This window comes from Trichechus manatus, unplaced genomic scaffold (genome assembly GCF_000243295.1).
Source record: "Trichechus manatus latirostris isolate Lorelei unplaced genomic scaffold, TriManLat1.0 scaffold00009, whole genome shotgun sequence".
Taxonomy (NCBI): domain Eukaryota; kingdom Metazoa; phylum Chordata; class Mammalia; order Sirenia; family Trichechidae; genus Trichechus; species Trichechus manatus.
This window is the reverse complement of record NW_004443945.1, coordinates 8,955,288-8,977,988: the sequence shown is the minus strand read 5'-3', so window position 1 is coordinate 8,977,988 and position 22,701 is coordinate 8,955,288. Positions and strand designations below refer to the sequence as shown.

Here is a 22,701-nt window from a genome sequence, read left to right as displayed (position 1 = left end):
TTAATTCCATTCGGGTCAGAGGACATACTTTGCATCTTTATTTTTGTTTTATAGCCCAGAATATGGTCTATCTTGGTAAATATTACATTTGCACTTAAGAAGAACTTGTATTCTGTTGTTTGGTAGTGTGTTCTATAAGTATCGTTTAGGTCAAGTTTGTCGATAGTGTTATTCAAATGTGCTATATCCTTGCTGATTTTTTTTCTACTTGTTCCATCAGTGATTGACAGAGAAGTATTAAAATCTCCAACTATAATTGTTGATTTGTCTATTTTTCCTCACAGTTCTATCAGTTTTTACTTCATGTATTTTAAAGCTTTGTTATTAGGAACATAAACACTTAGGAGTATTATGTCCTCTTGAATAACTGACCCCTGTATTATTATGAAATGGCCTTCTTTATCCCTAGTCATATTCTTTGCTTTGAAATCAACTTTGTAATATTAATATCGCCACTCCAGCCTTATTTTGAATAGTGCTAACATGACATATTCTTTTCCATTCTTTGCTTAAAAAAATAAATATTTTATTTTAGAATAGTTTGATTTACAGAAACGTTGCAAAGACAGTACAGAGAACTTCTGCATACCTCCCACTCAGTTTCACCTATTGTTAACATCTTACATTACTGTGGTACTTTTGTCACAGCTAAGAAAACAACATCGGTACAATACTGGTAATTAAACTCCAACTTATTTGGATTTCATTAGTTTTTCCTTAATGTCCTTTCCTATTCCAGGATCCCATCAAGGATACATTATTCAGTCATCACGCTAAATGGCTGTGATAGTTTCTCATATGTGCCTTGATTTTGGTGTCTTAAAAATTTTGAGGAGTGCTAGTCAGGCATTTTGTAGAATGCACCTCACTTTGCGTTTGTGTGATATTTTTTCATTAGAATGGGTTATTGGCTTTTGGGAGGATGACAGACCAAGTATCATTCTATTGCATCATATAAAAAAATACATGTGGTTAAGACCTTGGCTACTAACCAAAATGTCGGCAGTTCAAATCCACCAGCTGCTCTTTGGAAATCCCATGGGGCAGTTCTACTCTGTCCTATAGGGTCACTATGAATCAGAATCAACTCGACGGTAATGGGTTTGGGTTTTTTTGGTATACTCTTTAGTAGCTAGGCAATAAGCACAGTTCACACTCTGAGGCTTTTTTTTCCTTTTCCATTAATTTAAACCTATTTGTGTCTTTCTAAAGTGTTTCCTGTCAGCAGCATATAGTTGGGTCTTGCTTTTTTATCCAACATGACAGTATCTGTCTTTTAACATGATTATTGATACAATTGTTTAAATCTATCATGTTGCTATTTGTCTTCTATTTGTCACATACATCTGTTTTTCCATTTTCCTTTTTTTTGTGCCTTCTTTTAGATTAACTGAATATTTCTTGTGATTGTATTTTATCTCCTTTGTTGGCTTATTAGCTGTAACTTTTTGTTATTTTAGTGGCTGATTTAGCCTTCATAGCTTACATTTTTATCCTATCACAGCTTATCTTCAAGGGTGATTATGTAAAGTAGGCTGTTGGAAATGAATCTGGACAATAAAAGGTTTATTTTGGAATCCTCTTACCAAAGACAACATTTCTTATTTGTTCCAAATACACACAAAACAATATATCTGCAAATAACCTTCACATTAGAAAACTCTGAATTCCTGGTTTGTGACAGATTTTAAGTACCAGGGGGTTCTTGGATTGAATATCAAATTGGGCAAGAAGGTCTAGTTAAATTATCTTACTTATTGGTAAGTAGATAATTCAGACTACATTTAGGTGAAATTTCCATCTAGATTGTAACACATTTACCTTGAGAAGATTGTATCCAAACCCTGCGAATATATTAGTAGTACATACATACTAAGCTTCAATTTATATAGCATTCTTTTAAAAATGAGAATATCAAAATTGCTGCAATAAACAAATCAATAGTGACAGAAAGCACAACAGTGGTTGTCTGATGGCATAAATGAAAGGAGGGATTGATTGCAAAGGGGTATGAAAAAACTCAGAAGTGATGGAAATCTTCTGTGTCTTGACTGTGGTGGTGGTTTCACAGGCGTGTGTGTGTGCATCCAGTTGTACATGTGAAACAGCTGTAGTTCATTATACGCAAATTATACCTCAATAAAGTTAATTTAAATAGCTGTGGCAATGGGAAATATATATATGTAAACCTGAAATTGTATTAATTATAGATTTTGGATCTAAATAGTTAATGGCATATTTTTCTAAATTAATTTTTTTTCAATTATTTTGAGTATTTGAAAATTAAGTGCATCACTTAACTATAAATGACAATCTTAATGTATGCACATACCTTTTTACAGAGTTTCAGGTTGTTTCTAATTTCTTGCTGTTACAATGCTGCAGTTGTTGTTAGGTCCCATCAAGTCGGTTCTGACTCATAGCAATCCAATGTACAACAGAATGAAACACTGCCCGGCCCTGAGCCATCCTCACAATCATTGTTATGCTTAAGCCCATTGTTGCAGCCACTGTGTCAATCCATCTCGTTGAAGGTCTTCCTGTTTTTCGCTGACCCTCTACATCCTTATGCATTTCTCCTTGCCAATGTCTCTCTATGACATAAGCACCCGAATAGGTTTTACATCAGTGTGCTGTAAACAGGTTACCAATTGCCTAGAAATTGAGTCCCTTGGCCTTTGGGGTGGCCAAGGTCACTTCTGGCCAAGAGCAGCCTATTCTTTTACACCAATGTGTCGTACAGTTATAATTTCCTGTGTACCATGAAGGGAAGCGGGGAAAAAAGAAATCTATGATATTGCTAGGACATAGTGTCGGTACATATGATAGATTTCAAAAATGGTCCCAGTGCTTCACTCTCCCTGTATCCATGTCCTTTGCCATGTAACTTTGCAGGGTCCTCCCACTCTGCCTCTGGGACCATCCATCTGACTTGCTTTGGCCAATATACTAGAAAATGTGACAGCAGAAGCTTGAAAATCATTTGTGCTACAATTGAACTTGCCCTCTACCATTCTGACCATCATAAACACATGCCTGGGCTAGTCAGGTGGAGGAATATACTTAGAATAGTCTCAGAATGATGTGCTTGACAATGGCTCCAACGTAAGTGACCTCTCTTGGAACACAGCTTGCCTGCATCTAAACCTAAGATGCTTGTTCAAAGGAAAGTCAAAGGGTTAGCTCCTCTTATTTCCTTCCCAAGACAGAAACTGTAGTACCTAGGTGATAGCCAATCTTAACTTCCTTATTTCATTTGAGGCACTAAGGAGTATTTCCCTCTTATTTTTTTTTAATAGAGAATTTAAACAGCAGAAAACATTTTATGAACAAAGGGAGACTTTTCACAGGAGTATCTATTTTGAAAAACGGCATACAAATCTTGGTTTAACTTGCAGAAGTGTCACAATTACTAACTCCATCTTTCTCTCATGAGAAAGGAACAAAATATTACTTACATAATCAATGTCAAGGGGGTTTCCAGGCCTTTTATAAAAAGGGATTGACCAAAGCCTTCTCATAGAGAGTAATTTATGGTATTTCCATACTCTGGCCAAGATTTAATATCATAAAACTTTAAAATGTTTACCAATACCCGATTACCTGCGAGATTGAACGTCTTTTCAAAGGTTTACTGACCATCTGTATTTCCTTATCTATGAATTGACTGTTCATATCTCTTACCCATTTTTCTATTGTGTGTGTGTGTGTTTTAATTAAATCATAGGGGTTCTTTTTATATTACGGATTTTAAATCTCATCTATTATGTATGTAACAAATATTTTCTTCCAGTCTGTTGCTTATCTTCTAGCGCTGCTAATGGAACCAGGTTACAAAGATTATTTTTCATTTTGATATGGTCAAATTTATCAGTCTTTTTCCTTATATTTTTGTTTTTTCGGTTTGAAGAAGCCTTTTCAACCTTGAGATTAGAAAACATTTTCTTCTAATAAATAAATCTAAAATATATGTATTTCATACTTTTAATTAGTGCTTCATAATATATCTTAATGTGGGTGGGTACCTCTGACTTGAGCTGTTTTTGCACATTTATTCTTTTATGCTAATCTCAGAAAGGCGCATTTCTCTCTGGTATATTTCCTCTAAAACCAAACCAAACCTGCTGCCATCGAGTCAATTCCAACTCAGAGCAACCCTACAGGACAGAGTAGAATTGCCCCATAGGGTTTCCAAAGCTGTAAATCTTTACAGAAGCAGACTACCACATCTTTCTCCTGCAGAGCAAGTGATGGGTCTGAACCGCGGACCTCTGGGATAGCAGCCGCCAAGCACTCACCACTGCACCACTAGGGTTCCTTATAATTATAATTACTTTAAACCCCATTAGGCCTAATTTTTACTGGCTCAACTACTAGTACATGCTAAGTAAGACATGATTAGTACTAAGAAGTAATTAAAATATTCTCCCAGTTATCACAAATGACTAGTACAATACTAGTTTTATTATATTACTTGCCATACATAAACTTACCATTTGTTCTTTTCCTATCTCTGTAGATAATCACAAACAAAGCATTAGAAATCCCTGCACAATGATGGTTTAACCTGTAAGGTAATTTCCCTTCTATGTGGAAATGTGAGTTGTTTATTACTTCAGAACATTATTTAATATTGTTTACCATTCTTAGTTTCTTGAAATGCTTTTATCCTCTTTATGATCCTTCTAATTGGCAACCCTTCTGCTTGCATATTGCATATAGTTTTCTCCAAGGTTCCATTCTTGATCAAACTTCTTTTTAGCAATGGAACCACTGATTCCACCTACCCTCTTTCTATTTCCCAAAGGGAAAATTTACCTGAAAATCAGTAGAATGTACTCTTGTTTCTTATCCATTGCATAATCCTTAGCACTGAAAACATTATATTATGGTATACAACTGATGCATAATAAACATGTTGAAAGAATACTGATAAATTAATTTTAATACGTAGAACATATAACACTTTATTACTATCATAAATATTTTATAAATTCCCATTTATAATTCATGACAAAAATCAACAAAAATACAAGTTACTACACTCATAGCACTTTTAGGACTATACTAAATGTGTGCCTATTATTTAAAAATAGTTTAGAACGTTGTTTAAGCTGAATTAAATGTCTGTGAAATTCTTGAAGCATAACAAGAAAGCACAGCTGAAAATGATTACTCAAGACTCATTACTTTCTTAGCATATGTCAATATGAAACAACATTGAAGACTAATTTTCCTGACAGTTTTCAGTTCAACATTAATCATATTAAGAGTCACCATACATAGAGGAAAGAAAATTGATACTGTCTGAAAATGTGCACATATACATAGTGATACAGTTAATTAAGCACCACGTAAGTCTGCGTTTTTCTTATATTCCCTAAGGGGGTATTTATGATCTTTGGGAAAACTTTTAAAGAAAATTTAAATCTACTTTTACACAAAAAAGATTTTTACTAGTTGACTGTATGAATGGTCTTTTGTTTCATGATGTTTCTTTTACAATGACACTAAAAAGTTCTGCAGATGTCAATTTTTTGGTTCAACCAAATATCTGTTTTTCTATGTTTGTGACCTCATGAAGCTCAATATTTAGTCTATCTCCTTCCTAGTAATAATGGAGTACTTCCTATTGTCACCATCAGAATTCAGGATCATCCTTCCCAACTTTTTATCTAGCATCCTAGTTACTTCTCTCTAGGAAACTGCACTCTGACAAAGGGTTCAGAACATGTATGTAACTCCCATCCTTTTTGTCTTCTTCTGTCTCTCAAACTTATTTTTCCTTCTTCTCCTAAACTTAATTCAGTCAAATACTTGCCCTGAGAGGTGAGAGAGATATGCTAGGAATAAAGATTCTCTACCCTAAAATCTCTTTTCTATATTTTCTGCCTCTTGAAGTAAGGTCTTAACTATCCTATTCAAATACAAAATCCAACTTGAGGTTTATATTGACTAAAAATGATATAAAAAGTTAAATGTTTTCCAGGTAAATGCAAACCAAAAGAAATCTGGGGAGGCAATATAAGTATGAGAAGCTAACATTCATGGCAAAAAATACTTAATTATTTACTTAATTTACAGGATTATTTTGTTCACACTGCAAAGACAAACCGTAATCCCTTTGTGTGGTAGACTGCTACACTAATGTTCCTCAGTGAATCAGACCTCCTATTAACGCAGTCCCCTCCCTCAATGACTCTAAGCTTGGCCACGTGACTGCTTTATCCAAGGGGACATTAGCAAATATGGTGGAAACAGAGGCTTGTACGGCTCTTGCCCATTAGGGCTTGCCCTCTTGGAATGTTTCCTCTATTATGGTAAGAAGCCCAGTCTAGCCTACTGGAGGATGTGAGGTCATATAGAGCAGAGACAAGCTGTCATTTAACCCAGAACTGTCCAGCCAATCCATTAAATTGTGAGAAATAATAAAATGCCATGGTTTTAAACCTCTGAGTTTTGGGGTGATTTGTTACACAGCAATGAACAGCTACACTTTATGAAATCTTAGTATCTCTCTCTCTCTCTCCCCCTCTCTCTTTGGCAGAGCAAATGGATAAAAATTAAGTAAAGCAATAGTTAATCTGAGAAAGAATTAAGGCCTCTCAGCAAACTTTAAGGCTACTAGACCTGCTGTACATCTCTTGTATTCTCCCCTCTACCTCAGCCATTCAATCCATTTAAATAAGTATTTATACGACTTTTTAAAACATGTAACAGTAAAGATACTGATGCACCATATCAAAAAAAATTATTTCATAAGCAAAATAAAGAGAACAAAGTTACAATGATTAATAGGTACAGTATTTTTTTTCCTTGACTTGGAATATTCAAATCTTTTAATTAATCTTTATTTTAACTGTAATCCTATACATTCTATGGGTACAGAATGTAGCCCTATATTAACACAGAAAGTGTAAATAATATCTTTATTTTTTAAACAGTGAATTATATGTCTTTCATATAAAAGACAATACTTTAGCTTCTTTAATAAAAAATAATTGCACTTGTTAATATTATCTTTACATTTTTACAGAAGCAAATTTTTCTCTAATTCTGTATCTTCATTCCACAGCCTAGTACACTTTTACAGAATCATAATCCCTTGAACAGATTTCCAATGTACTTTAAAAAATAAAAAAATTATACAGGTACTGTAATACATCAAAACTTAACAGGTTACAGTATAATTGCCCAGCCTTCTAGATACCACTGAATAGTTTTTCAGTACAGAAAAGCTAACATGTTGGTATAATTAATTCTCTGTATTTATCTTTATTAAAAAGAGGTTTTTGGCAGTGAGAACAAATAATCTCTCGTTTGTTGCCTGAAAGCCTAAAATAGCATCGTTGGTTTCTAGGCTTGCTACTTGCTGCTTAGCAACCTGCCCTACTTGCCTGCCTTCCTTTCTGTTGTAAAGCACAGTGGACATGGGAGTGGGCTGACGATAGATGAATACTCGACGAAGGCACTCACAAAGAGCTGCATAGGAGTAATTTGGAGCACAGGCAAAAAACTTTTTGTCTCTCTTTGACGCTTGGACGTAGCCTACCAAGAAATACAAGACAAAAGAAAAAAAAATATATGTATTAAACAGAAGGAGAAAAATACTAAATTAACATATCCTAATTTTTATTACAAATTAAAATGCATGATTCAAATAAATGCCATAAATACACAATGGTTGAGTTCTGAACTATTAATGATTAGCCACAATCAATCTCTCCCAACTGGTGTAAAAAAATGCAACTGCAATTCCTAAAGAACAAAATAGAGAGGGCTTCAATTGCCCAAGAAAGGCACAATATAGCTCCATTTAATTTCTATGAATACTTATAACACTAAAAATTTTATGTGAAAACACTAAGAACATGCCAAAATATCTTTAAATGTCAATTTAATATTTAGGTTCATAAATCACAGATACATTATATAATCTTTTTTCCTTTCTCCTATCAGATAAATGGGAAAATGTTTATAGAATACCATCATAAAGTTATTTCAGGAGTGTGCTCATAATCCAGGCCCCACCCTCTTGAAGGTACCCATATTCACAATGCATTCTCTTATTATTCCTATAAAGTTAGTGGTATTTTTATACATCAATATCAACAATGCAACAGGATTTTGTTGTATGCCCCCAAAAGTAGAATCCTGAATCTACAAGCGCAAAAGAAAATTCAAGTATCTAATTTTAAAAACTGAATTAGAACATCCCTTGAAAACTAATTAAACTTTGAAAAGTATTCTAATCTTATCTTTTTATTCATGTACATGTTTTAAAGTATCTTTACAGATAAGAGGAGGTTTATCTTCTGAAATAGAAATCAGGATTTTCAAACTGGGACATGGTTACTGAAGGTTATAACATGTGAGATAGAAAATATATATATACATATAAAACAACATAAATTGAGATCTCACCAAATGAACAAGCAAAGAAACCATAGCCCAGGCAGATCAATACTGGTGTTTTAATATTAAACAAGGTTTGAGGAGGGAAAAGTGAACAGGATGTAGATAGATATTTGAGTAGCTTAGGATTAGTTCTCCAGGATACTCTTGACAAAATTAATAATGTATATAATATCTTAAGATTACATATCTAATGTAATGCTGACTTAATTTAACCTCAAATATAGTAAACTCCTCTATAATGGAGAACTGGGAGATACAAATGGAGGATCTGCGTATATAAAAATTATATGGTATGGCTTTCCTCTTACTAAAGAAAGAGGAAATAGGATTAAAAAAATAGTCAAAAGGCTAGAAATTATGTGGTTAAATTCTTCACTCAAATTTTGTACTTCAGGTCCTAAAAATCCATTTGGATTCTGAATTAACCAGTTTAACAACTTATATTATTCAACTATAAGGGATAATTGACAAAGCTCCTCTTCAGTTGGGGTTGTGCATATATAGCGATTAAAATGCATAATTTTACTTCCTGCTGTTGGTGTAAAATAACCTTTGAGGAATGCAATCACTGTAGCTAATTCATGTAAAAAAATTCTCCCACACAATACTAGTGTATTTTGACATAAAATCAATTATTGTATAAGTCTATAATTATGTAGTTTAAACATTTTCAAGCCCTAATTTTAACACTGGTATTCTCTCTTATATCTTAGAGGATAAATTTAATTTCTGCTTATCACCACTTTCCATTAAGTGTTTTCATGATAATAGCTCTCCACACTAACGTTCCATGAAAGATGTTTCCTAACGTGCATTACCTTAGAGCAATTCTATGTTTTTGAAGATTACTCTGAAAAAACCTGAATACAAGTTCCACGTAGGGTATTGTCAAATCCCTTGTTCATATTGTAACACTATATAGCTAAATTACCAGGAGCCCTGGTGGTGCAGTAGTTAATTGCTCAGCTGCTAAGTGAAAGACTGGTGGTTTGAACCCACCAGCCCCTCCAAGGGGGAAAGATGTGGCAGTCCGCTCCCATATAGATTACAGCCTTGGAAATCCTATGGGGCAGTTCTACTCTGTCCTATAGGGTTGCTATGAGTCAGAATCGACTCAAGGGCAATGGGTTTGGTTTTAGGTTTTTTATAGCTAAATTAGAATAAGCAAATGGGTGATTACAATGAGTCACATAGTTAGATACACACTTTGATTTCTGAGTTGATCGTCTCTACAAGTACTAACAGATTAGTCCAATTATTTCAACAGCATTTAACACTCATGTACTACAGTACTAGCAACCAAATTATAGCACAAATCAATCTAAATGAAATTAGGACAGCTCAAATTAAAAAAAAAATGAACTTTAAAAAAAATGGTGACTGTAATTTTTGATATAATAAAAAATGCTGTCAGAGCTTGTTTTGTACCTAAAGCATTGAAAGTTGCAATGTGCTCCCACATGTCGTCTTGTTTGCTAGAGTGTGGTTGCCAGAGAAGGGCATCAACATCATGGCGCAAAGAGAAGCAGGGCATTTCTTTAGGATCCACTATGACGGAGAAAAGGTACTCATTACTTCCAAGATTCACCTAAAAAGTAAAAAATAAAAAATGAATAACTTACTCAACAATGAATTAATAATAACAACTGACATATGGTACTACGTTTCAGCCACTTTTCTAAATTTTTATATACCTATACCTCATCTGATTAACACCCCTAGGAGGAATATCCTATTGTTATGTTCACTTTACAGATGAGGAAAGTGATGCACAAAGCATTTAAGTAACTTACCCGATTTAGCCTGTTAATAAATGTTAATAAATGGTTAATAAATGTTAGTAAGTGGTGGCTGCCGTCAAGTTGATTCTGACTCACAGCGACCCTACAGGACAGAGTAGAACTCCCCCACAGGGTTTCCAAGGAGCAGCTGGTGGATTGGAACTGTTGACCTTTTGGTTAGCAGCTGTAGCTAACCACTATGCCACCAGGGTTCCGTTACATATGCCAAGTATGTTATAAATATTAATCTTCTCAACACCCTATGAAGTTGTTATTATCTTTATTTAATAGATGAACAAGCAGATTTGGAGAGCCTGAGTAACTTGTTCTAGGCTATACAGCTAGAAAAATCAGAGTGCTGAGATTCAAACCTATATCTGTTTACCAGTTATGTGTCACACTGGTATATTGTTTAAATTATCCATGTCAGTAATGATTATGTCAATAACTGTTACTGCAATATTGATAGCTAAAGGAATTCATTTTAATATAAAATCACTAAATTGAGACTCATAACTGGATTCCATCTATTGTAATACCCCTTTTAATGAAGGCAGGCTGCAGTGATATTGTTTATTAGAAATATTATCCGAGCTAAAAATGTCCAACTGACTAAATGTCAACATAAATCCATCCATGTTTATAGAAAACAAAATGTGTACAGTACTTGACAAATATTGAATGGTTCCAAGAGTTTTACAACAGAGTGGAAAATCATAAAATGTTTGGCTAAAATAAGAGGTGAGGACCTGACCTATATTCAACAGGGAAAGCTGTGAAGTGGCTCTCTCCAGCATAAGAATTTATTGGTACAGATGTGCCAGCACTGGCTACTGGTCACAGGAAAAGTCAGTGACAGAAGAACCTAGTTTCTACTACCCCAACAATACCTGGGAATGGGGCTTCTAGGCACACAGAGATCACCAACTATTTCTTTTCTTCCCTTTCCCCTGATTATCACTGGCTACACAAGGTTTAGTTTCAGAATCATAACTAGCCAGTTGGCCTTTTATTATAAGTTTGATGGGCTCAAAACTGCTTCAGCCTTCTTCCTTGTATCCCTAACCTAATATTCTCATTTGCTTACCAAGGGCTTTAACCAAAAAAAAACCTGAAATACAAAAACTAGTTGAAATAATATGTACATAAAAATTCATTTATTCATTAATTCTCAAAAGCCATGTGTCTTCTAAAGTATTAATAATGAAATTGACTGATCTCTGATCCCCCCATACCTTGAATGGACAGCGATGTGACAAGAACAAGAGGATCCTGTACCAAGAGAAAGGTTAACTACCAAGGGACATCAGTCATTAAAATAAGAGGATGGAATAAAAGTCTCTGACTATGAATCACTTACTCCAACTTAGATGTTCCTTCTCTTTCCACTGTACATTCACACCCATTACTGTGATTATGTCAAAGTACTATTAACTACAAAAACAGCAATATCACATGGTTTGCCTTTGCTATACCGTCAACATGACATTCTTTCTGCCTGAACTCCTCATGTCCTTTTTTGCTTGATTTATTCCTATTCATCCTCCAAGACCCAGTTCAACCATCAGCTGCTCCAGAAGAATCCCCTACTTTCATAGTTACATGAGATGTCCGAACTCTGAGAACCCCCAGCACCGTGTATATTACCCCTACTAAATTATCTGTCATACTATATTAGGATTATTAATATACACATAAACCACCTACAGCAGGCTGAATAAAGACCTTTAAAGATGTCTATGTCCTTATCCCCTGGAACCCCTGAATATGTTAGCTTAAATGGCAAAAAGGGCTTTGTAGATACGATTAAATTAAGGATCTTGAAATGGGAAGATTATCCTAGATTATCTAGGTAGGCCTAATGTAATCACAGAGCCTTTATAAGAGGGAGACAGATGGGCCACAGACGAAGAAGATGATGTGACAATGAAAGCAGAAGGACAGAGAGACAGACTGGAAGATGCTACACTGTTCGCATTGAAGATGGAGGATGAGGCCACAGTCAAGGAATGTGAGTGGTCTCTAGAAACTAGAAAAGACAAGGAAATGGATTCTCCCCTACAGTCTCCAGAAGGAACACGAAACTCACAACTTAATTTTAGGACTTCTAACCTCCAGAAGGAAACCCTGGTGGCGTAGTGGTTAAGAGCTCAGCTGCTAACCAAAAGGTCTGCAGTCCGAATCCACCAGGCGCTCCTTGGAAACCCTACAGGGCAGTTCTACTCTGTCCTACAGGGTTGCTATGAGTTGGAACTGACTCGACAGCAACGAGTTTGGTTTTTTGGTAACCTCCAGAAATGTAAGAGGATAAATTTGTGTTGTTTTAAGCCACTAAGTTTGTGGTAAATGTGTTGCAGTAGTAGAAAACTAATCCACCACCTATTTCACAAGACTAAATATCTGCTCCTTCTAAAGGGTCAGATATCAGAGGATTTTGTCCGAAAGAAAAGGAAATCAAAATTAAGATAACCAAAAATATTAGAATTTAGTTATAAAGTAAAATAATCGGTTTTGGCTACAACTTGGTAGACAAAAGCCAAATGGGGCAGCAAATAAGAAGGAAAAGAATGGTTGCTTTGGGCACACTGTCAAAGGAAAGAAATAGCAGACAGTAGCTACCAGCAGTGGAAGGAACAAAAATAAACAATATAAAACCAGAAATGAAATTTTTAAAATGGAGTAGGCTGAAGTTACTTAGTGTAGGGGCAAAGAGCCCCACCTACTTTAAGTGCCCCTGATGGTATTAATGTAGAAATGCATAATATAGTTATTAATGTTCACACCAATGACCTTTATAAAATGTTAATTTTCTGCAGAATGCTCTATATAAGAGGTTGGGCAAACAATAAATTTTAGGAAGATTCTACCAAAAAAAAAAAAAAAAAAAAAGGCCTTAAGTATAATTTTGGCACATAAAAGGGAAACATTTATTTACACAGTTTTCACTTATTTGGAAAACTCATTCCTTGTTAATGCCAAATAAGTATCTTACTGCTTTGCAAAAAAAAACAAAAAAACCTCTTAAATCCATAAACCCTTTGACCAATAAAATATAATTCCACATTCCTTTTATTACCATATGTATTACAGAAAAAGTTTATCTTTAAAGAACCAACAAAGACTACAATTAGAGTAAAATATTCTTTAGAGAAAAACTTGAAACATGAATTTCAAGTAGTCAATTGACTGTCTTTTTCTTCTCTTTGTAGAATTTTAGGAGCCTTGGTGGCGCAGTAGTTAAGTGCTAGGCTGCTAACTGAAAGGTCAGTGGTTCAAATCCACCAGCCACTGTGTGTGTGAAAGATGTGGCAGTCTGCTTCTTTAAAGATTCATAGCCTTGGAGAGTCCCAGATGGAGCAGGAGAAAGGCAGGGTGCAGAACTCAAATTCTAGTAAGAAGACCAGACTTGATGGTCTGACTGAGACTGGAGGAACCCTGGAAAGCACAGCCCCTGGATTCTCTTATCAGCCCAGAACTAAAACAATTTCCAAGGCCACTCTTCAGACAGGGACTGGACTGGACTGTGGGACATAAAGTGATACTCATGAGGAGTGTGCCTCTTAGCTCAGGTAGATACAAGAGACTAAATGGGCAGCTTCTGTCTGTAGGTGAGATGGGAAGGCAGACAGGGTTAGGAGCTGGTTGAATGGACATGGGAAATCAGAGGTAGAAAGAAGGAGTGTGCTGTCACAGTATGGGGAGAGCAATTAGAGTCACATAACAACAATGTATGTACAGATTTTTGTATGGGAAAAAATAAAAAAAAATGTATAGCCTTGGAAACTCTATGGGGCAGTTCTACTCTGTCCTATAGGGTCACTATGAGTCAGAATTGACTCAACTGCAATGGATTTTTTTTTTTCATTTTGTAGAACTTTAGTAATTTAAGACTTATGAAGATTAAATGTCAAAGATATTTACCTTAATCACTGCAATTACCAAATTAAATAAAAAAAACATTAAAAATAGGTTTTCTATTCAGAATAAAGTAAACGGAAGGAGGCCAGGTTGAAAAGTTAATGACAAGAAACTTTCATTCCAAATTAATATCCTGAACACATAGAATTAATTGCTAGAATGATCTTCTCCGTATTTACTATGCATAAAGTACTGAGCTAAGTTATATCTACTACCTTGTTTAATTTTTCCTACCAGAGAAGTAGGAATATAATCCCATTTTATAGAGGAGAAAACTAAAACTCAAGAGGTTAAGGAATTTAAGTTAAGAAGCTAATAAGCGAATTTAAATTCAGTTTTGCCTCCAAAGCCCATGTATTAATCACCATAATGCATGCTCTCCCAAACTCCATTTTGTAGTAATTATTAAGCAACCACAAGAGCATGTCCCTGGTTAGGCATTACTTCAGATCTGGTAACCCAGATATTAGAAAACATGGTCCATATTCTATTTTGATCAGTTGTGTTGATTAAGTTGTTCATGCATGATGTGTTTAAAATTGATGTCTGAAAATACCTAAAAATAAGTCTTATCAAATCCTGACTTGCATTTTTGTTTGAACATCCGTTCATCAACAGAGTTGATAATACAGATGAAATGGACAAAAAAACTCAAATAAAGTAGTCATACAAAAAATAGATTACAGATAATGATAGAAAATAGTATAAATACTTACCAGGTCTCTACAAGGGTAATAATGCTCTAAGAACATTAAGCTCAAAAGAAATGAAGAAAGTTGAAGGTCAACGGACTCAAATATATAAACATTTAAAATGTCATTAAAGTAGGAGAAATAAAACTAATGGTAACAAGAAATAGTTAATGGGAAATGTCTACAATATGAACCACAATCAAATCACATGCTATGTAAGGAACTGAAAAATACGTAATGTATAAAACAGAAGTTCCTACCAAAAAACCCAACGCTTTGCCGTCGAGTCGATTCTGACTCGTAGCAACCCTATACAATAGAGTAGAATTGCCCCATAGGGCTTCCGAGGAGCAGCTGGTGGATTTGAACTGCTGACCTTTTGGCCAGCAGCCAACTGCTTAACCACCTGCACCACCAGGGCTCCTTGCAAGAGCAGATAAAATCTGTAAACATACATAAACACAAGTCAAAGAAACTCAATATAAAACTCACATATCTCACATATTAATTCACATACATTAAATTGGAAACATAAAAAACACTAAGTAACACCTTTGCTTCTCCACTTTAAGGGCTCTATACTCTAGCCATGCTAAATTCATTGTAATATTTCAAAAGAACCATAATATCTGAGTTTTTACACAAGTTTCAACTTGTCTGATACAACCTCTCTCAGTACTTAACACACACAATAACAAAAATTATAAATGTGTATTTACTTGCCTGTTTTCCCCATTTGGCTGTACAATCTTTAAAAGCAGAGACTGTTTTGATTACCAATATCTCTCCATATTTAAAGTAAGTACTCAAAATATATTTGCTCAATTTTAGTTCAGCTGCTAAAAGTGGTGACTAATAAACTGCTACAATAACTTGGAAAGCACTTTAGTCCAAGGTCAAAAATCCCAACATAATGAAGAAAATAGATATGCAAGAATATTTTTAATGGTGATATTTATAATTTCCAAAATTATGGGAAATAGAAATCCATTAGGTGAATGATCAGGTAAATTACAGGGTAATCCTATTTGGTGGATATAGTGCAATGAACTACTTAATATGGCCCTTCTAGCCATAGTCTTTGTGACTCACACACAATGACTGAGTACAACTATGCAAATAAGGTATACGGAACCTGTGATGGTTTGGGTTATGTGTCGGCTTGGGTAGGCCATAATTCCCAGTATTGTGTGGTTGTCCTCCATTTTGTGATCTGATGTAATTATCTTAATTATCCCCTATTTTATGTGTTGTAAATCTTAACCTCTATATGTTAATGAGGCAGGATTAGTGTGGGGTATATCTTGAGTCACAGCCTTACAGGAGGGTGACTCAAGTCCCACTCTTACTCAAGTCATGCCCTTCCCTGGGAATGTGGCCTGCATCCAATGTATATATGTGGGTGCTCTGGTGGGGCTCTCTCTGTCTCTCTCCATCTGGATCCTGTGTTCAGCTCATCATTGTCTGAGCTCTGGTTCTTGGGACTTGAGCCAGTGGTATGCCGTCTTACCTGCAGATTCTGGGATTCGCCAGTTTCTGCAGCCCTGTGGGCCAGCAGCCTATCATCTGACCTGATACGCCAGCTTCCGCAGCCTTGAGCCAGCAGCCTGTTATCTGGCCTGCTGATTTGGGTTCATCAGCCCCTGCAGCCATGTGAGTCAGGAGAAGCATAAGCCTGACCCATGGATTTGGGACTTGCCAGCCTCCACAACCGTGTGATCCATTTCCTTGATATGGTTTGTGAGCTCTGTGAAACACTGCAGCGATTTACAGAACCCAAATACAGGAGGCTGACTACTGAGAAGAGGAGGAGTAGTCGATGTTAGAGATGATGGAGTGGTATAGCAATTTGGAGAAGTTGGACATTGGGACATCTTTAACCTCTGCCTCACAGGAACCAGCTTTGTGCTGATTCTTATAAATTATTCATTCAGTGGAATATATTAGCATTTCAAAAAATATGGACATGTATGTTCTGTAATTTCTTAATAATTAAATTAGTGCCATGCTATGTAAATAGTGAATGACATGTGCACGTCATGGATTGAACTGTGTCCCCCAAAATTATCTGTCAACTTGGCTAGGTCATGATTCCCAGTATTGTATGACTGTCTACCATTTTATCATCTGATATGATTTCCCTATGTGTTATAAATTCTATCACTATGATGTAATAAGATAGATTAGTGGCAGTTATACTGATGAGATCTACAAAATTAGATAGTGTCTTAAGCCAAGCTCTTTTGAGATATAAAAAAGAGAAGCAAGCAGAGAGACAAGGGGATCTCATACCACCAAGAAAGCAGTGCCAGGAGGACAGCGCATCCTTTCGACCTGAGGTTCCTGCGCTGAGATGATCCCAGACCAAGGGAAGACTGGTGCCTCACAAGGACCTTTCTCCAGAGCCGACAGAGAGAGAAAGCCTTCCCCTGGAGCCAGCGCCCTGAATTCAGACTTGTAGCCTACTGGACTGTGAGAGAATAAACTTCTCTCTGTTAAAACCATCCACTTGTGGTATTTCTGTTATAGCAGCACTAGATGACTAACACAATACACAATCACTGAACTCATGTTTTAGATGAGCCATTCTCAAGGGTGATATGCAAGGACTTAATCTGCCTTTTTCATTGTGTTTAAATTTGTATAGATAGTAGAAAAACAAGAGTAAGTAAAATTGTTGAAGTCATAGTACAAATCATGACAGCAGCACCAAACCACACAATGCCAGTTTCACTTAAAAAATGTCTTTAAGAAAGCAGTACAAATTATTTTGATTAAATCTTGACCCTTGAGTGTCTTTTTAATATTCTGTGCAACTAACTGGGAAGCATGCATAAAGCACTTACGCAGCATCTTAAAGTACCATGGTTATGTCAAAGAAAAGCACTTTTTGAAACTGTTCAAGTTGAAAGCACTAAAAGTCACTTCTTGAACATGGAACATCATCTTTACTTAAAACAACAACTGACAAACTATGGTTATTCAAAATTGTGTATTTTGCAAACATTTTCTCAAAAGTAAATGAAGTGAGCCTGCCACTTCAAAGAGAACTTAAAGTATTTGTTGCCAATGATAAAATGTGAGCTTTTGAATTTTGGAAAATGTGTATCCGTCACTGTGAGGATGGCAGCTTCCCAATCCTTACAGCCTTTTCTTGTGAGATGCGTGGCAATACTAATAAATGTGGTTTCCTTTATATATTGAATAATAAAATGAATCAACATTTAGAAAATCTGCTTAACTCAGAGAACTAACATTTAACATTTTCATATGACCAACCTCATGCATAGATAAAATACTCATTCAAAGTGTCTGAGGTGCCCTACTGGCACAATGGTTAAGCAATCATCTGCCAACCAAAAGGTCAGTGGTTCAAACCCACAAGTAGCTCCATGAGAGAAAAGACCTGGCAATCTGCCCCAATAAAGATCTCAGCCTAGGAAACCCTATGGGGCAGAGTTCTACTCTGTCCTAGAGGGTCGCTATGAGTTGCAATCAACTCGACAGCACACAACAACAACAAAGAGTCTGAAAGACAAGCGGATTTTAAAGTAACAGTATGATAAGTTCACTGATACAGTCTCAGATTCCACATTGCGACTCATTTTTAAGAAATTACCACTTGTCAAATTTTGGTATAATATCAAAACACCACTATCTGAAAACACTACTGAAATATTTCTCCATTTTCCAACTATACATCTAAACGAGGCTGAAAATTATACTTCAACCAAAATATCATATTACAATAGGTTAAATACAGAAACAGATATGAGACTACAACTGTATTCTATTAACCTGGACATTGAAGGACTTTGTGAAAATGTAAAACAATGCCACAACGTGTTGCTTTCTTTTTTTTTTTTGGCTTTGGAAAATACCCTTACTTTTCATAGGAAATGTTATTTATGTTAACATATATTGGGTTCTTATTTTTAAATAAATTGATATTTTTTAAATTTCTTAGTTTTAACTCTAATATGGTAAAAAAAAAAAATTTTTTTTTTCTTTTTTCCGTTTTACTGAGTTAAAAGGGTGTCCAGGGGCCATACTCTTAGGGTTTCTCCAGTCTCTGTCAGATCAGTAAGTCTGGTGTTTTTTTGTGAGTTAGAATTTTATTCTACACTTTTTTCTCGCTCTATCTGGGACTCTCTACTGTGATCTGTCAGAGCAGTCGCTGGTGGTAGCCAGGCACCATCTCATTGTGCTGCACTCGGTCTGGTGGAGGCTGGGGTAGCTGTGGTCTATTAGTTCTTTGGACTAATCTTTCCCTTGTGCTTTGGTTTTCTTCATTCTCCTTTGCTCCAGACAGGGTGGGACAAGTGGAGTATCTTAGATGGCTGCTCACAAGCTTCTAAGACTCCAGACGCTACTCATCAAAGTAGGATGTAGAATATTTTCTTTATAAACTGTGTTATGTCAATTGAGCTAGTTGTCCCCCCAGACCATGGTCCCCAGACCTTGGCCCAGTAATTTGGTCCCAGAGGGAATGTGGATGTGCCTATGAAGCTTCCATGACTTTGCCTTGGTCAAGCTGCACTGGCCTCCCCAGTATTGTGTACTGTCTTACCCTTCGCCAAAGTTATAATATGGTAAAATTTTGATAGATAAAACCCACATATAAAAAAATACACAGAGGCCCCCAAGGAGCTTAAAAGTATAGAGTACTGAGAGCAAAAAGTTTAAAAACCACTGGTTCAGATACTTTCTAACTATATTTTCTAACATAACTTCTGATCCTGTCCTTAACGTTTTCCTACAAAAATTTATATGTACAATACATGCCTCTTCTCCTACCTTTGATAATGATATTAACTTAAAAGAATTATTTCTTGTTTGTAACTCATCTGCTTCCCATCTCAATGAGCTTATTTATAAGCTGCAAATATTCTTTTTAGCTGTTTCAGTCACGTAAGCAGTATCTGACGAATAATCAGCTGATCAGAAATTCATTGCAATTTGATTTTTTTAAAATATCCTTTTTGATTGCTGAAGTCTCTTTATATTTCATTTGAACACTACAGGTCAATGTTGTCCAACAAAAATATAATGCGAGCCACATATAGAATATTAAATGTTTAGTAGTCACATTAAAAACTAAAAAGAAACAGGAAAACTTAATATTTTATTTAACCACACATATCCAAACTATTATCATTTCAACATATCAATAAAAAAATTTATTGATGATTTATATACTTTTTTTCATGTTAAGTCTTTAAATCTGGATGTGCATTTTACATTTACAACACGTCTCAATTCGGATTAGCCACATTTTAAGTGATCAATAGCCACTATTGGCTGTTTTGGATAGCACAGCTCTAGGCAGAGACAAAAATAATTAATCTACAATTGTATCTGCCTTCTGATCTGAGCTTTACAACCCAGTGACCACATCTTATTATTTTTTCTTCTTCAGTACTGATATTTAATGTCTCTCTCTTCTACTGTGTGGCTTCATATATTCACTTAACATTTTATTTTCCAAAGGACAAAGTCTAACCTCAATTTCCACTTCTTTCAGAGCATTTTATATTTTAGAAAATCTGTCATTTACAATATAAAGTTTTGACCTTTGTGTTACAGTTCTTCTTCCCAAACTACAAGGACATATACTGACCTTTCCATGTACAGGTAAATTTCAATTTGTCATGAAAGATAAAATCAAGAAGAAGAAAGAACTTGAAGCTAGTATTTCAGAAATACTTAAGAGGTAAGATTTAGAGCACAAAGTGGACTATACAGAAGTTTGATTGGTTCTTAAAGTGACAGGATTGATGAAACAGCTAAACTATAGCCCTCTCCATTTCCTTCCTCCAATGACAAGCCAACTACTTTTGACCAAAAAGCTATTTTGATCAGGTAGACCTTGACTTTCATATACTATACTGAAACACCAAATTTGCCTTTAAAAAGAAGATGGACTTATTTACTTATGTGTTGGGGCTGTTCCATTTATACTCACTCCATTTATTCTACAATAGCAATATCTATATATTTTTATTTCACTGTATCTTGTCTATACTTACAAAAATGACTAATAAAAAAATGAAAGTGCTGATAATTGTGAAAAAGGAAACTTTGGTCTCAAATTTAATCCAACTGAGACAAAGATATGAATCATTAGTTTTAACTGTATACTATTTAGACTTATATCAGATTGAACATTCAATGGTGATTTTTTTAAAAAAGTAAATATGTACAAAATAATGGAAATATTTCACAAATACTATTTCTAAAAGCTAAGATGCAATGAGGGGTTGATTATATATTTCTTAACTCTCTGAGGCTACAAACAGCTTATAACATAGAAGTCTATCATTAATGTTTCTTAAGAACACATTTTGTTCAGAAGTAGAGAACTGACTGTAGTGGCTTCGGTTTTCCAAATTGCAGTTTATGACCCTGGTGGTTCAGGGAAAAGTACGGCAAAGAATACTGGAAATCCACAGATTTTGTTTCTAATACTGGCTCTCTCTTTGATCTCATCTAACCCTCATCTACCTGATACTGGCCTAATACACCTATAAAATGAGGAAGATGAAATATAGACAGTTCTATAGATATAGAGTTTCTTCAAGGTTGGAAGGATGTCCCTGTTCATTACATATTATACTTCTCCCTCACTCCTGATGTTTCCATCTATGACACTAAGCAAAGAAGATCCACTAACATGACAGTCCAGCTTCTATACATCCCTAGGGAGTAAAGTGACTACGGGTTTGTAAGTGCTGGTATGTAACTGGCCACATTCTGCTTAGTTCTATCATTTTTTCCTCCAAGGAGCTACACACCTAAGGGAATGCTGAACTAGTTCAGCATTGCCTGTGACTGTGACTAAATCTGCCAAATTCTAGGGTTTTGTGAACAGGTCCACTTGGCTCTCATACTATAATTTATCAGTTATAAAGGTTTTATTTTGGTCCCCTTCTGTTACTCCTTGGAGTACTTACTGGCTCCTGGCCAGTAAAATTAAAAAAAAACCTTCAGTACATGAAAAAATATACATAACTCTAAAAATATTTAATAGTTAATATTTATTGAGCTGTTACTATCAGGCAAATGCAGTAACTCAATAATCTTCACAACAAGTAATTGGTAGATGGATATTATTGTTACCATTTTACAGCTGAGAACCTGAGGCTTCGAGTAGTCAAGTAACTTGCTCAAACTCACAGAGATTAAAAGTGGTGAAAAGCTGGAATTCAAACTCACTTTGGACTCCAAACTCTAAACTCCAAGCAGCCTTATTTTTCAAAAAAAGATCAACAACAAATTGAAGGAAAAAACATCTGTAAGAATGACAAAAAGGAGCCCTGGTTGTGCAAATGGTTAAGCGCTAAGCTGCTATCCAAAAGGTTGGCGGTTTGAACCCTTCCAGCAGCTCCACGGAAGAAAAGATCAAAAAAAAGAGTCTTACTTTATGACTCATTAATCTGACTTCTATAACTCTTTATTACATAAATACCCCTGAACAGAGACAAGGATTCATATAACAAAGGGATTTTTTAAATAACATCGTCATGAATGAAGCAATTTAAAACAAAAGTTGTTAAAAATGCATACTATAATCTCTACAATAATCACTAAATAAACACATACGTAAACACACACAGCCACATACACAATGATAACATCATAGTATTATTTAAGTATTAAAACATATTTGAATAACACGAAGAAATGTTTATGTTTTAATACTGAATGAAAAAAGCTGATTTTAAATTAATTGCAGGATCACAATTGTATACAAAAAGAAAACTGTACAAAAAGAAGCAACTGAAAGATATTACTATGCAGTAGTAACAATTCAATACTAATATTGTTCTACTGGAGGGAGGGGTTATGGAAATATGCTACTTTATTGAATACCAAAAAACAAAAAAACAAAA

The 22,701-nt window shown here is 35.2% G+C and overlaps 1 protein-coding gene across 3 annotated transcripts in view; it reads right to left on the bottom strand.

The window, feature by feature from the left end:
• Positions 1–2,532: 2,532 nt before the first annotated feature.
• The window catches only part of NUDCD1 (NudC domain containing 1), a 65,966-nt gene continuing 45,797 nt past the window's right edge, over positions 2,533–22,701 (bottom strand). For all 3 annotated transcript variants that reach the window (XM_004370687.2, XM_023725981.1, XM_023725983.1), the window contains exons 9-10: positions 9,847–10,006; positions 2,533–7,548 (exon numbers count right to left, since the gene is read on the bottom strand). In XM_004370687.2, the coding sequence (XP_004370744.1) occupies positions 7,256–7,548; positions 9,847–10,006 (453 nt within the window). In that variant the 3' untranslated portion in view covers positions 2,533–7,255. The remainder of the gene's footprint in view (positions 7,549–9,846; positions 10,007–22,701) is intronic.